This window comes from Struthio camelus, chromosome Z, assembly GCF_040807025.1.
Source record: "Struthio camelus isolate bStrCam1 chromosome Z, bStrCam1.hap1, whole genome shotgun sequence".
NCBI lineage: Eukaryota > Metazoa > Chordata > Aves > Struthioniformes > Struthionidae > Struthio > Struthio camelus.
In genome coordinates this window covers 74,561,992-74,576,209 of record NC_090982.1, presented here as the reverse complement: position 1 = coordinate 74,576,209, position 14,218 = coordinate 74,561,992, and the positions used below count along the sequence as shown (strand labels likewise).

The following is a 14,218-nucleotide window of genomic DNA, read 5'->3' as shown; positions in this document are numbered from 1 at the left end:
TCTTGTCTCCAAGGTCTGGAATTCCTGAGGACTGGCCTTAGCAGTGAAGACTGAAGCAAAGGCAGCATTCAATAACTCTGCCATCTCTATATCCTTTGTTACCAGGGCACCCGCCCCACTCAGCAGCGGGCCCACGTTTCCCCTAGTCTTCCTTTTGCTATTGATGTATTTGAAGAACCCCTTCTTGTTGTCCTTGACATCCCTTGCCAGATTTAATTCCAACTGGGCCTTAGCCTTCCTTGTCGCATCCCTGTACACTCTGACAACGTCCCTGTAATTCCTCTCAAGTGGCCTGTCCCCTTTTCCACATTCTGTACACTTCCTTCTTCTGCTGGAGTTTGGCCAGGAGTTCCTTGCTCATACATTGATATATTGTCATCCTCTCAGGAGCACCTGTAACTGGAGGGAGCACTGTAACAGCAAAAGGTTTTTGAGACTTGGGAACATTAGGTTCTGTTGCAAGTATTGCAGGGGAGCGTGGTCTTCACATCCTTCTGGCTGCTTTGAAACCTGTCTGAAGTCCCCCTTCCTCCAGCCTTTTAATAGTTCTTTTTCTCCCTGTACTGTGGTCTGTTGGGAACAACTTGTCATGTGTGGTGTCCTCTTATCAAATATCTCAGCCTTACCTCTCTTTTTCCTAGCCTCCTGTTCAGTCGTTTTATTTTTACTCTCTTACCTGACCAATCACACTTTCCTTTTATCTCTGCTCTTCTCCCTGACCTGCATAAGGAGTTCTGCTGCCTTAATCCAGTTTATGCTCATGCATAGTCATTTCTTCCCTGTCTCCTTTGCTGATTTGGTTTTCCTCAAATCTTGCATATATTGGCCAGCTGTAGGATTGTTACTTAGTAGTTCAGAGAGTGTGCTGCCTATGCAAACAATCATGCTTATGTGTCATTACAGATTTGAGTTAATTTCCTTTTTAATTCATGTCAACTGGGCAATGGAAATAGTTCCCCTTCGTTGTCATAAGATTCAAATATATTTTTCCTCCAAAATAGTAATTATAAATTAGCTGTAATTACCTGCAATAGACACATATGGGGATTAATGGAAATATGGAAAATTTTTATTTTATTTGGAAATATGGAAAAATGCAGTTTCATAAGTGCTTCCACTTATTTGCGGCATATCTCATAAAAATAAAGTTTTGATTTATTTTTGTTTGTTTCATATTCCAGGAAAAATTCTTTATCTGATAAACTTTCTGTTTATTTTTTTACATTTAGAGAGCATTTAAGTAATAGAGTAGCTGAAAAAAGTTATAAAGTTGTTTCTACTCTGGTTACTATTTTACTTACAGTAGATGTGACTTTTTTTGTACTGATTTAAATTATTTTAACTCTGTTCAGATGTAGGGGGTAGTTAGTTTATTTAGAAGCTTTTCCACCAAACAAGTATGGGAAGTTTCTATGGATTTCTTCATCTGTTTGTATGTGCGTACAATTTTTTGTGGTGTTTGGCAGGTGACTCAACCTTCATTGTGCCCTACCTGCTCAACAGAAGAGGGCTGTAATATACTCAAAAAGGGCAAAGAGGATACAATGTTGAAAGTTTTCTTGCTGACATGGTCTTGTACCAGAATGTGTGTGGAGTGCATCTCCCAAGAACTTTTCAGCTATTCCCTGTAGATATTCTACTTTAAGTAGCTTTTCCACCATATTATATAAGCATCTTAAAACAACTTTATCTACATAGTAGTGAAAGTATGTAGTAAAAAAAGATACCAAAAATTTTGCCTTAAGATCAGTTGTTTGCTTATAAAGAGGATTACATAAACTTTTCTAAAGATGTATTTTTACCATATTACCAATAAGGTGACTCAGAATTCTGTACTCTATTGCAGCAGTATGATGATTTTAACATATCTTACAGCTTTGTATTACAAAGGTAGGCAATATATTATATTACAAAGACAGGCTTTATAGTTATTAGGTGTGCAGCATTAAGCTTGATCTGGACTTTTAGCAGTAATATATTCTGTTGCTTTTGTATGTATTGTAAAGTTGGTAAGAATAGTTAATATATTTGTAATGTATAAAATGCCAACAACACTGAACATTGTGCAAGAGAGATTTGCAATCCAGTATGAACATGCAAAGACTGGATAGGCAGAGAAACTTAGCGGAATTTGACAGGTCAGGTTTTTAATGTTTGGATTGATTCAATCCTTGACTTTTCAGAAGACCATATTAGAAAACGGTATTAGAATGGGCACTGACTTGCTGAATCAGAACTTGGAGAAATTTTCCATGTTTGCAGGGTGTGCAACTACATAAATAATAATAATTTGTGTAATACAGCAGCATTGTCAAAAGTTAATTTTATTAGATATCTTGTCTTAGTCATAACTTAGAGCATTAGAAAAAAGAGGGAAGTCGTTTGCGAAAGAAAAAGTGACCCCACTAATTGAGTGAGTTGTTTATTTAAGTATGGATCATTTAACTTCCCAGTGGTCAGGAAAATAGCCACGTTACCTTTCCAAAAGAACATTCCCCTCTTTTCTAAGTTGCTTTGAATTGCTCTTGGCAAATACAAAAGCTTTACAAAATCTGTTTTGCAGATGTGGAATCCACCATTAAAAAAGTTGAACTTGAGTATGTGGAGCCTTTTTCACGAAAGTTTTCTTTGAAAACAAAGTTATGAAAGAGAAGCTAAAAATATCTGTGTGACTCTGCATATCCTTGACTATAAAATATTGGCTGTGAAGGAAGAATGAGCTTATATATTGAAGGTATAGTTTTCAAAAAATCCTTCCGTATATGTTGTTTTTGCTAGTAAACAAACCGTTATTAAACAAAATCTACTTTCAGGACCATAGAACTAAGAAAATTGTTCAGGGAATGTGGTTTCCCTTTGTTTTCAATGGAGTTCAAAAGTACCTTTGTTGTAGCTATCAACGGATAAGTATTAGTGTTATACTTCTGCTAAATGCTGCAGCATAACCTGAGTGTAAAAGTAATGCAACGTTATTCTTTTGTTCCACATTCATTTTAGACCTATGGAAATATTCTTAGTAAGAAACTATTTAGACCAGAAGGAGTCTAAAACTGATTTGATTGAATTCAATGGTAAAGATTTTTATTAGTTTCAACACAAACGAGATTAGATGGGACCCAGGGTAGGTTTGGCTGTTAAAATGGGACTGTCGTAATGCAATCTTGGTTATTTATTTGTAATGTTTGGGGAGGAGGAAGAGGCGTAAATGGTCCAAAACATTCTGCAATAAAGAGAGACATCATTCCAATCAAAGGATCGTGTTCTCTGAGTTTTCTCTGATGTGGCATGGCGATTGAGGGTCAATAGCATAGGGAAGCAGAGAAGCAGCATTAGTTGGTATTTGTTTGGTATACTGCCAGTTTAAAGACATATGCTGTGAAAGCAAATTATTTGGATTCCTGAGATTCTTTGCCTGTTTATTCCCTTTCCTTCAGGCTATGATGGGAGGAGTAACATTTTAATAAAGGTTTGAATATTGTGAGGGAAGGGGACTGGGAAAAGAGTCCAATAAGTTTCAAGTGCAAATAGTAGAAGGGGAGGAAAGCATCAAAGTGCGTGTTGAAAGAAAAGACAGGGCACTGAGATGGTTATTGACAGAGCATGGAGAGTAAAAGGGGAATCACAATGGCAGAAGAAATTAGTTTACATTGTACTCAAACTATGCGATGATGGTCCTTATAATGGGTTAGTGAAAGTGTGTTTCTGGAGTGCTTCAGAGATCCCATTTCAGATGGTCTGTATTTCTAGTCCGTCACAGGTTTGAAAGAAAATACAAAACATATAGTTTACAGACAACTCTTAATGTTTTGGTCAGGGCTGATTCAGTCAGATACCATGGGCAAGTTGATTCATATGGTAAACTGAAATTTGTCCCTGATATTACTGAGATATTTTTGCAATATGATGTTTGCTTTTAAAGAAAATTGGAAAGGTTTCAGTTAAGAATAAACATGTTTGGAAAGTCTGACTTGATAGAAAAGATTAAAGAGCTCAGTCTTAGCTCAAGAGTTAGGGACTGTCTGGGAATGATTGATCAGTCTGTATGTAAGGTGATTTTTTTATTTTAATTCTTGTAGAAAAGCTTCATGGTTAGATCAGCTAGCAGCATGGGGGCAGTAAACAGATATGAGTGTCGGGTCTATGAGGAAACATTGAGGGGACATTAAACACATTATAAGCAATGTGAACATTTTTAACAGCGCATGTAATTCATTTGTGAGACAGTGTTACCAGCTGTCTGCAGCACAAGAGGAAGCTCAAGAAACTTGGATTTTTCTTCTTGTGCTACTTGCTTGTTGATGTTAAGTTTGATTTAGGGATCAAAATTTTTGGTCTTTGCCATGTTATGTATGAGATTGAACTAGATAAGCCATGAGTGTTCCTTCTTTCTGTATGGTTGAAAGGTAAAAAGAACAAGAAGGTTTGAATTTAATTTTTAGCGTTATGAAACGATTGAGGTTTTGACAAGCTATTGAGCCCTAAAAAGAGGAGGACTGAGAGCCTTAAAATGTGGAATTGAAAAACATTATAAAGAGGACAGAGAGGTTAAGCGAGGTTGCCAGCTAAAGTGAAGAAATAGGATGGTGAAGGATGCTCAGAGATTGCTTTTGGAATTGCAGCCAACATGCTCGTGAGATATCTTTACTCTCTCCCATCAGATATTTGTACACAATTATAAGATCCCCCTGAGCCATCTCTTCTTCAGGCTAAACAGCTCCGGCTCTCTCAACCTGTCCTTATATGCCAGCAGGAATTAGTCAGTGTTGTACTCACGCCATGTGCCTAACAGTTGAAGTGCTCCCCTTTTCTCCTCCTTCCTGGTAGATGACAGCTTATTGTCCTATCTTAGTTCCAGGGTAGGTTAAGGGTTGTCAGCCAAGGAATGCATGTAACGAGTATGAAATGTTTTGCAGGGAATTTTGCTTTGGTTAAAGAATCAGCTTTCCTGCCCCCAAAACAAGAGAATTCAAGGGATGGGTCCCCATGTGAAAGAACGCCATATGAAGGAACTAATAGTGGAGAAGACTGAGGAGATGCCCGTTTATGTAGGGCGTCATGAAAGTCCTGAAGTTCTAGTGTGTCCTTTATCTGCTCTTTCAAGAAATTGCAGTATCTTATGTAGTTATCTCATTGAAGAAATAATACATTCATTTCTGCAGTATGTGGCAGCATAGGTTCATTTAGGTGACTCTGGAAAATGTATCATAATTTAACATTTTATTGAAAATGGAAAAGAGCAGGAAACTTGAATATTCTATGCTGAGGCTCCAAACAGAACAATAAATCGATGCCTTAGAGTTATAAGAGTTGGAGACTTTTTAAAAAGGAGCTAATCTTGACTTTATTATGGACAACTAGAGATTTATTCCATTTCACGTGATTTCTCTTTGTTCTCATTATACATACAATTTTATATACCTTCCGCGAGCTATTTCTGGCTGATTTTCTTGCTTGTTTTGTCCTGTGGTTATGTATGTCAGCTCTGTAGCCTATCTGGTCTTGCAGCTCTGATGGAAGCTGCTAATGTTGTGCCTCAGTGTCTTGTCTTGTCCTTGGAAAATGGCAGCCTTCATAAAGTAGTATTTGCTTTGCTAGAGAACCAGTGAATTACATGCTAGGCAGTGTTTGTATAGTCTAAACAAATGAGGTTGTCCTGAGAACTTAGTGATTTCTTTCTTTCTAAATTAATGATCTTCCTTCCTTTGCCAAATCCTGAAACTCCTTTCCGCATTAGATGCCAGAAGAGTTTTAAATTTTTATCTGGAAAGAAATCAACATATTAAATGGACAGAAAACATTTGTATCTAAGACAGTTTAAAGAGTCCACCTGTATCTCAGTGTTTTATTTCTCTCTCATTTGGATGTTTTTATGTCTCTAAGAAACATTGAAGACCAAGGCAGATACTCTTTTTCCATTAAAAAGAAAGAGGGTGTATTTATTGTGCTGATAACGTGGGAAAAACTCAACTCTAAGAAATAGTATTACATAAAAGAGTCTTTGTAAAGTATCGGAAGAGCACTTTTACCACAGAAATCAAAGTCCTTAGGATTAGTGAAGTAGAACTACAATAATATTGCAATTAATTGTTTAAAATGCCTTTTAAAAATAAATAAAGATCTGAATAATAAGCAGGCAGCCTGCAGTACTGCCATTTTAAAGTAGGTTTATCAGTTGTTGCCATGTCAGAACAATGGAGACAATCTGTTTAGTAGATGAATTTGCATGAGCATTTATGCCTAATTCCTGAAGGCTTAATTCTTGTGAAGCAAATGTATTTATCTTCCTGATCTCCAGTGGCAGTGGACATTATGTAGTATCTTTATATTAGCCCTTGGTCATTTGTTCAATTGCAAATGATTATATACATTTAGATGAGAGCTTGGGAAGAATTTATTTTTTTTTAATTTTTTTATTTTTTTAAACTTCATCTGCGTGTTAGTTAATACAAAGTTTCTTACTTGGTTTTATACTTTAGTTTCCTGACCATCATCTTACATACAACTTTCTCATTACTATTTTTACTGAAACAATATTATATGCCATTTATGCTGGAAAAAAGTGTTTGCCTGTATCATTAGAAGATTCATTTCATATACGTTAACTGTGTGTAAAACAATTCTTTCTTTAAACCTCTTTCCAGAACTGTGAGGACATGGGATGTTAACAATGAAAAAAAGCACAAAGGCGTGTTTAAACCACGATCAGTTCAAGGTAAACGGGTGATTCCTACAACTTGCACATACAGCAGAGATGGTAAACTTATTGCAGCTGGCTGTCAGGATGGCTCCATCCAGATCTGGGATAGGAATATGAGTGTAAGTCAAGCATACGGTAACAGTACAGACTTCTAATACACAAAGTGATGAATGTTGAAGCTGATAAAATTGGTTTGGGTATTTTTATTCTTAAGTATTTTTTCCCTTGAAAACTTAGTATTGTTTGAGCAAGATTTAATATTTCCTCTAACTCTCTACAACTGGTCATTCAGTCTGCTGCTATTCAATCCAAAGCAGTGAAGGAAGCTGTTGGCAGTCTTGTTTTAAAAAAAAAAAAAAAAAAAAAAAAAAAAAAATTGGCCACATACCTATATTTAGAGTATTATTAATTTAAGATGTGATGCTTCTGGAAAAAGCTGTCATTTCCTGTTGGTTGCTAAGTAATTAAAAAGTTATATTTCCATATTTATTTGAAATGTTAAATACATTAAGTAGTAATTCATGCAACTTCGTACTGAAATGAGTTACTCATCTAGATAATATACAGAGGAGAACAGCATCCAAGTGGGTAAGTATAATGGTGCACATTACATTTTGGAAAATATAATATTTGGTATTTAAAGTTTAACATTAACGCAAAGTTGAACGATCTCTGGAAATGCAGTGTGGTCAGACGGAGTCAGAATTAGAACGGTTTATAATTTTTTAAATATGTGCTAAATGATGAAATAGACTCTGTCTCCAATTTAATTGTCCTGTTCCTATTGAACTTAAAATTGTATTTCTAGTAGTTACAAATCTAAGTAACAAAGGATACGTAAAATTCGTATTACTACTTTATCATTCAAAGTTTGGAACAATCAGTGCTCTCTCTCGCTTTGGATAGCAGAGTTTACAAACTAGTCCAGTTCCAAAGGCTTAATTTGCAATACACATTCTCTAGTCAGAACTTCACTGCCTTTTAGATTAACAGTTAAATATCTTGCCTGTACCCCTCTTATCCAAGAAAGTGGTCCCCAGTCTCATGTCCCTTTGACTTCAGTGGGGTAAGTGCTTATGGCATGCGTAGGAGGAGAAAATGAGATTAGGGTCAGTTTGTTTGGAAGCCAACAATAAGAATGTGCAAGAATAGGTTAAAAAAATAAAAAAATCCTTAGACTCAAACTGACATCATAAATCCTTGAAAGCTTTCCGTCTCCAGTACAATAGGATGGGTTTGGGGAAGTAATACTGAATTAGTGTAATTTGTGTTAGTCTGTTCAGTTTCGTCCTTCAAAACATTTGATTTTAAAAGCAAAAACAGTCAATCTAGGGAACTTTTCACAAAGACTGAATGAAATTTGGTTGTTGAGGGCAAGGGGAAATGTACAGATATAAAGGAAAAGAATGCTGGTTGATCATATTCAAAGTACAGCCTGTATTTTTGGATTGTCATCTATTTTTATTTCTGTTTTTATTTCCACTATAAACCTAGTAAAACTTCCTAATGGCATGAAGCTTGAGAATTCATCCTGAGTGTAAACTTGTTCTAACAGAATAATAAATTTTTCAGAGACTGGCTTTCATCACCTGTGTATGCTGTTTATTTTAACATATACAGTATTGAAATATTAAGCTTTCTGGTGTAGCTTTAACAATAGTGCTCTTGGTAGTCTGCTTTTTCATGTGCTTTTCCTTTTGAACTTTTGTGTGTCTATAAGATGACATATTGCAATGCTGATTGAGTGCAGTTTAAGGTGGTTATGAATAATTTAAAGATATATCCTGTGCATCTTGTGCAGTTTTCAACTGCTGACCCCTGTGTAACAATGCCAGCCTAAAGTGATTTCCTAGTGGAAACAAAGCTGATAGTGTCCTTGAATTTGTATTTTTAAAGTCTACAGAATTTTCGTCTTCACTTTTGTTGATGCCATTAAGAAATGTTCAAGCTTCTCCACAAGCAGCAGTAGTGAATTATGTTTTAGTGGCACTCTTATCTAAAGCTGCCAGTACCCCTTGGAAATCTGTGTTTATAGTTAAAATCAGGCATTTCAAAAGGCACCTTGGTGGAATAAGATAATTAAAAAAAGAAAAAAACCTTCAGCTGACATTATTAGAGTGGAAATAAAAAAAAAAAACAAGGAACATGTGACTGTATAAGCACTAACAGTGTTCAATGTAGGATTTAGGGAGAGAAGGATGGGACTGAGTCCTCAGGGGAATGGTGAAGGCACTTAAAAGCCTGGCAGAGGATGCAGAGTTGCTTGATAAGGGGAACAATAAATGTTCAAGGCATATCAACGTGGTGCAGTTTTGGGGGTGCGAACAACTTTAGATGCGGCAGGAAAACAGGCGAAGAAAGTTGTGAGAATCGAGAAGCTAGGGCTAAGCTGTCTGAAGAATTAAATAGGAGAAATATTAACTTTGGATTTTTTAAGAAATTTTTAATTTCCAATCCATCAAATATTATTTTACTTTGTTGAAACAGTATAGAGCTCTGTACACAGATTTTGCTGTATTACAGTACAGTTCTTTTTCAAATCAAAATTAAGGCAGCATTTGTATTTAGGCTAAAAAGGCTATATTGAGTCTGTAACAAAAATCACTAGAGTTTGAAGGGAGAAAATTGTTGTTATAGTTTCTTATGTTTGATCAATTAGGAATGATTCTTGCATTATTATTGTAGATTATGGATTTGGCACATATGCAGCAGAAAAAGTGACAAATTCAGGAAGGTATTTTAAGTTAGGCATGACTTGAGAGCTTCACACCTGCCCACAAGAATCCTGCTGGTATCAGTCTTATCGAAGGGCAAACAAATACAAAATCCAGCCTGCTGTGCGGTCACCTCATGGGGTTAATTAATAAACTGAGACACTGGCAGTATGTTCAGGGTGTTTATGTGACGCACGGACTTGCCCTAGTGAGCAGGGTTCGGATTGTAGTCACTGTAAACCCTGATCTTGGCACACTGTGGTAAAAACAGATTTTAGAGTGGGTTTCTCCTCTCTGCCTTGGCAACGCTGTATTCACTGCTCAACAGTGGAGGACTTTGTCCAGAATGGTGCTATTAAATAATTCTTTGAATACATACATAAATATATGTATAGTATATATGTAAAATCTTATATAAGTGTGTACATATATATAATTTTTTTAAAGGATCCTTTCTATCCCATTTTTTGTCATCTGTGTCTTTTTCTTGTTTGGAATCAAAGTAGCTGTTTGTTGGGAGTTAGTGTCATGAGTTAACTGATTTTTCTAAGGCGCTTACGGCTCCTTAGGCGTTTACCTTTTTTCTTAATTATAGTGTTGTGCCTGACGAATGTGTGATCAGTTTCCCTTCTTTGGTTCTGACTAGTCACACACACTGTGAATATTTCATTCAGTTTTCTGCTTCCACTGTCTTTTTGGTGCAATTCCAAGTCTCCCAGCTGTATGTAGTGAGAGTAAAAACACTTTTGGAAGAACACTTTTTTTTTTTTTTTTTGTCTCCATGAACCTGACATTGGTAACTTGCTAATGCTGAAATTAGCCAAATGCATTCCAGCTCTGCCTTGCCTTTCTCCAAACTTCCTCAGTATGATCATGATCCATTATAATCACCTGCCTCGCAGGGTTTTTTTCATTTTGTCATAAATCTGTATTATTTTCTCATGTATGTTATTTTGTCAGTGCATGGCTTTTCTTTAAGGTTCATGTACATGTGCATTTACAGTGCACATTAGCAGAACTATTTGTCAACTTGTTTGAAATATTATGAACGCTGTCAACTTGGCTTAAAATAACAGCTTCAAAGGGCATAAAAAATAACTTCCTTCAAACTTCCAGTGAATAGTGGAAACAATAGTGTGAAATAGTCAGTCATAGTATAACACTCTTAATTTAAATATTCTGAAAAATGAAGAGGAGTGTCTGGCAAATGTGGAGAGTTGGAGAGAGCTGATCATAAATAAGACAGGACCTTGAAAATTATTGATTCACAGGAGAGTGCAGTAAAACCACTAGATTTACCTGCAGTTCAAATTACTGACCTTAAGCTTACCCGTTCAGAATGTTTTGCAGGACTGATAGTATTGCACACTGCTGAGCAAGCTGATCCATGGAGCACATCTTTCATATCAAGAATTATGTGCGTTTTGCGCTCATTAAACCTCTGTATGGCCTGACTTTCCCGTCTAGAAATGGGAATACCTCTTTTTATAGAGATGTTGAAAGACTGAAGTCTCTTTTGTAAAGGCTATCAGTATACTCGATGGGCAGATTAACAATGTGCTGTGATTTTGATTTGATTGAAATTCCTTTCAACTCATGAACATAGAAAGTTCCCCTCATTTTTCACACTAAATGGAAACAGATCAAGATGTTCTTCGTTGATTACAGTTAAGATTTACAAGGATGAGAAAGAATAACCTTTTTTATTAGTCTTTCTTAGTCTTTTAAACCACCTGATGAAGCTACCTCTTATGTGATGGAGGAGAATGTCTCCTTCAGCTTTTTCTGGGTACATTCAGCCCTGTAGTACCTGAACAGCTTCTCTGCAGGTGACGCACTGAATCCTGTTTCTCAGTTTCACACTTCATGTATTTTATGGGAATATTGTTGTAGTCGTGATGCAATAATTTCAATAAGGATGTTGGGGAGGCAAATCTTGTAAGGAGCGATGGTGTCTTTTACATCCTTTCAAGAACAAGAAAAACATCCTGTACGCCCAAAAGTTTGTTTGTTTCAAACTCTATTAATAAAGTGAGATCTTTTTAAAGGGTTTAGGAACCCTGTTTACCTTGCTCATTTTTATAAGCTGTTAGGTGTCTGATAACTGCACTGTAAGTAGTAAAGAATTAGTAAAGAATTAGCTTGGACAGATATATCAGTGATAGGTTTATCTTTTATATGGTATAAATCTGAACAGGAAATTTACAGTGTTCTATGATTTTCAGCCTTTCTTCTCATTAAACATAAATTGATTCAGTGGGGGGGGGAGGAGAGATTGATAGCTAGTTGATTAATTTGTTTGTTTTCTTGTTTCATAAAAGATTTCGTGGTATATTCAGCTGTTCTTCAATCTGTTTCGCCAGCTATCTCCTTCTCGAAAGCAAGCATCTACTACAGTATTGGTGAACTATTGCTTTACTAGTGTTTTTCCTTTTCCAGTTTTAAACCCCTACTTTGATTTTAAATTGCTACAACAATTTATGTATTTTAATCAGTTTTAAATTACTTAGCTAAAGCTCTTAAGTGATTTTACAGAACTTAAAATGCACAACAGTAATGAAATCTTACACTATACAAATAGACTGCCCACATGAATGTCCCCAAAAGTGATGTAGTAATCCCAATAACCAATTTTCCACATGCCCCTAAGCCACCCTAGCCGCAAAATACAAGGGGAAGCAAAGTGGGATGTTGCAGTATATACTGAAGTTAAGCAGATCTCAACTCTGTACCTTTTTAATTGCTAATACTCATGTTAAAAGTATTTTCCAAATAATTGCATGATTTATAGATGTAAGATAAATACATTTCTATATTTAGTTATAGTTTGCTTTGAAAGGGTTTTTGTAAGCTTTAGTTTTGTATTGCAGAATATGACTGCAGAGAAGTTTTTAAGGCAGTGTTTTCAGAGGTGAAAAGTTTTGCAAACAATGGAGCCATTTTGAGAAATACTGTACAACTAACAGCAGAGGGTTAGATGATGCAGAAAGATCCTGTAAGATAAATTTTTTTGGCTTATACGGGGTGACCCTTTTGTTTTAGACTGGGTATCCAAGCCCGGGTGTTATTTGGAAATTTTTTTGTAAGCTGTATTTTGCTGTCCTTAATGATGTCCTACAGCTGATGTTGCCAGACAGAGTAATGAAAACTAGTAGTAAGATCTAAGACTTGCTGTAAATATTTTCTCCATTAATTGGAAAATCCTTTGAGGATCCTTTATACCTGTGCTTTGGGAAGAGGACCTTTGCCCAGTTGCAGGGTGCGGAGATCGTAATGTGCCTTTAGCACGTGATGATTTGCAACGTTCCGACATCGTTCTCTTTTCACACCGGCTAGATTTGGTTCATCACTTGGGCCGTGGAACGTTCACTTGCCTATGTGAATGTTTTGTTTTGATTTTACTTATATGGAGTTTTAGATATATATTGACATCTTCATGGCATTCAAATATTTTCAGCGAAACAAACCAATATTAAGAAGAGTCATTGTAAATTATCTCTATTAAAGGTTGCTGAATAGCACTGCTGCAACTAAACACCAGGCAAATCAATTTCCCCCAAGCATGTAACATGCTTCATGCTTTGAAGAGGGCAGTCTGGCTACATCTGGAAATTTCTTGTGTAAATATGAGATGAAAGATATCCAAATATACTATATTTCCCTTTCAAACTTAAGGTAAGTTTTCCATATCCATAATATCCCACCCTTTCTTTCCATATGTATTTGTGCCAGACCTCTGCTCCAGAAACTGGAAATCACACACAACCTTGCCAGCAGCAGATATTAACAGATTCATATATTATTCCTTTTTGTATACGTCTGGTTTAGCCAGTACATCACTATCTGTACCCTGAAACTAGCAGAAGTAAAGAATCTGACAATCATAAGCTAAGATAAAATGTGTCCTGCTGTATTTCTAAGTGCATTTCTCTCTTATGTAATAAACAGTTTATAGTTAAGAACTATCTAAATGTTTGCACTATCTAATATAGTGATGAAAGGCAATTCTAAATCTTAAAACTCTGTCACACCCTGATGAAAAAGCATAAAGGATTTTATTTTGGATTCGTGGATGGTTAAAGCAGAGAGGCTTATCCCACAATGATACATATCTGTCTTTGATTTACTACTTAAAGGACTAACAGTGCAACTTACAAAGATAAATTAAAAATGACAATTTTAGAAGAAAATAATAAGCATTATAGTCATATGATTAGCTTTATTAATATTGTATTATTAATAGTAATGTAACATGAATAATCATTAAACAGAAATGGATACAGGAGCCTTCTTGACCTGACTTCTGTTATTTTATATAAAATTTTCTTTATATATTTATTTAATATATATTTTACATTATATTGTTACATTATTTATGTTTTTGTTTTATAACTTTGTGAGTAAGTGAAAGTGTGTAGAGGCAGAAGGTTATAAGTACAGGTGTCATGTTCTATCAAGATGTGAGTTGAAGAGTGATCTAATTTACTAGAAAAATGACTTTCACGTAGTATATGCACTGCTCAACAAGCTGGTCACGTTGTTGGTTCAAAGCATGATAGAATTGGTAAATTAAGAAAAAAATGTTGTGCTTGGCATGGGCATTAGGAAGCTAGTTTAGGTTTCAGATTTTTCTCATTGTAGTTTATAGCATGTCACTATTTTTTGAGGCTAGTGAGGAGATGGACAGCAGGTTTATACTGTGAATTTCATAAAAGCAATGAAAAGTACATTTCTGTGCAACTCTTAGTTAAGTTTGTTTCATCAGCGAAATCTGAAAGTCCCATCTTTTAGAATAATTAGGAAATGA

At 35.6% G+C, this 14,218-nt stretch overlaps 1 protein-coding gene across 2 annotated transcripts in view; it reads left to right on the top strand.

The window, feature by feature from the left end:
* LOC138064854 (WD repeat-containing protein 70-like) overlaps positions 1-14,218 on the top strand; it is a 147,692-nt gene that overhangs the window by 76,580 nt on the left and 56,894 nt on the right. For both annotated transcript variants that reach the window (XM_068929068.1, XM_068929069.1), the window contains exon 10: positions 6,642-6,816. In XM_068929068.1, coding sequence (XP_068785169.1) covers positions 6,642-6,816 — 175 coding nt within the window. The remainder of the gene's footprint in view (positions 1-6,641; positions 6,817-14,218) is intronic.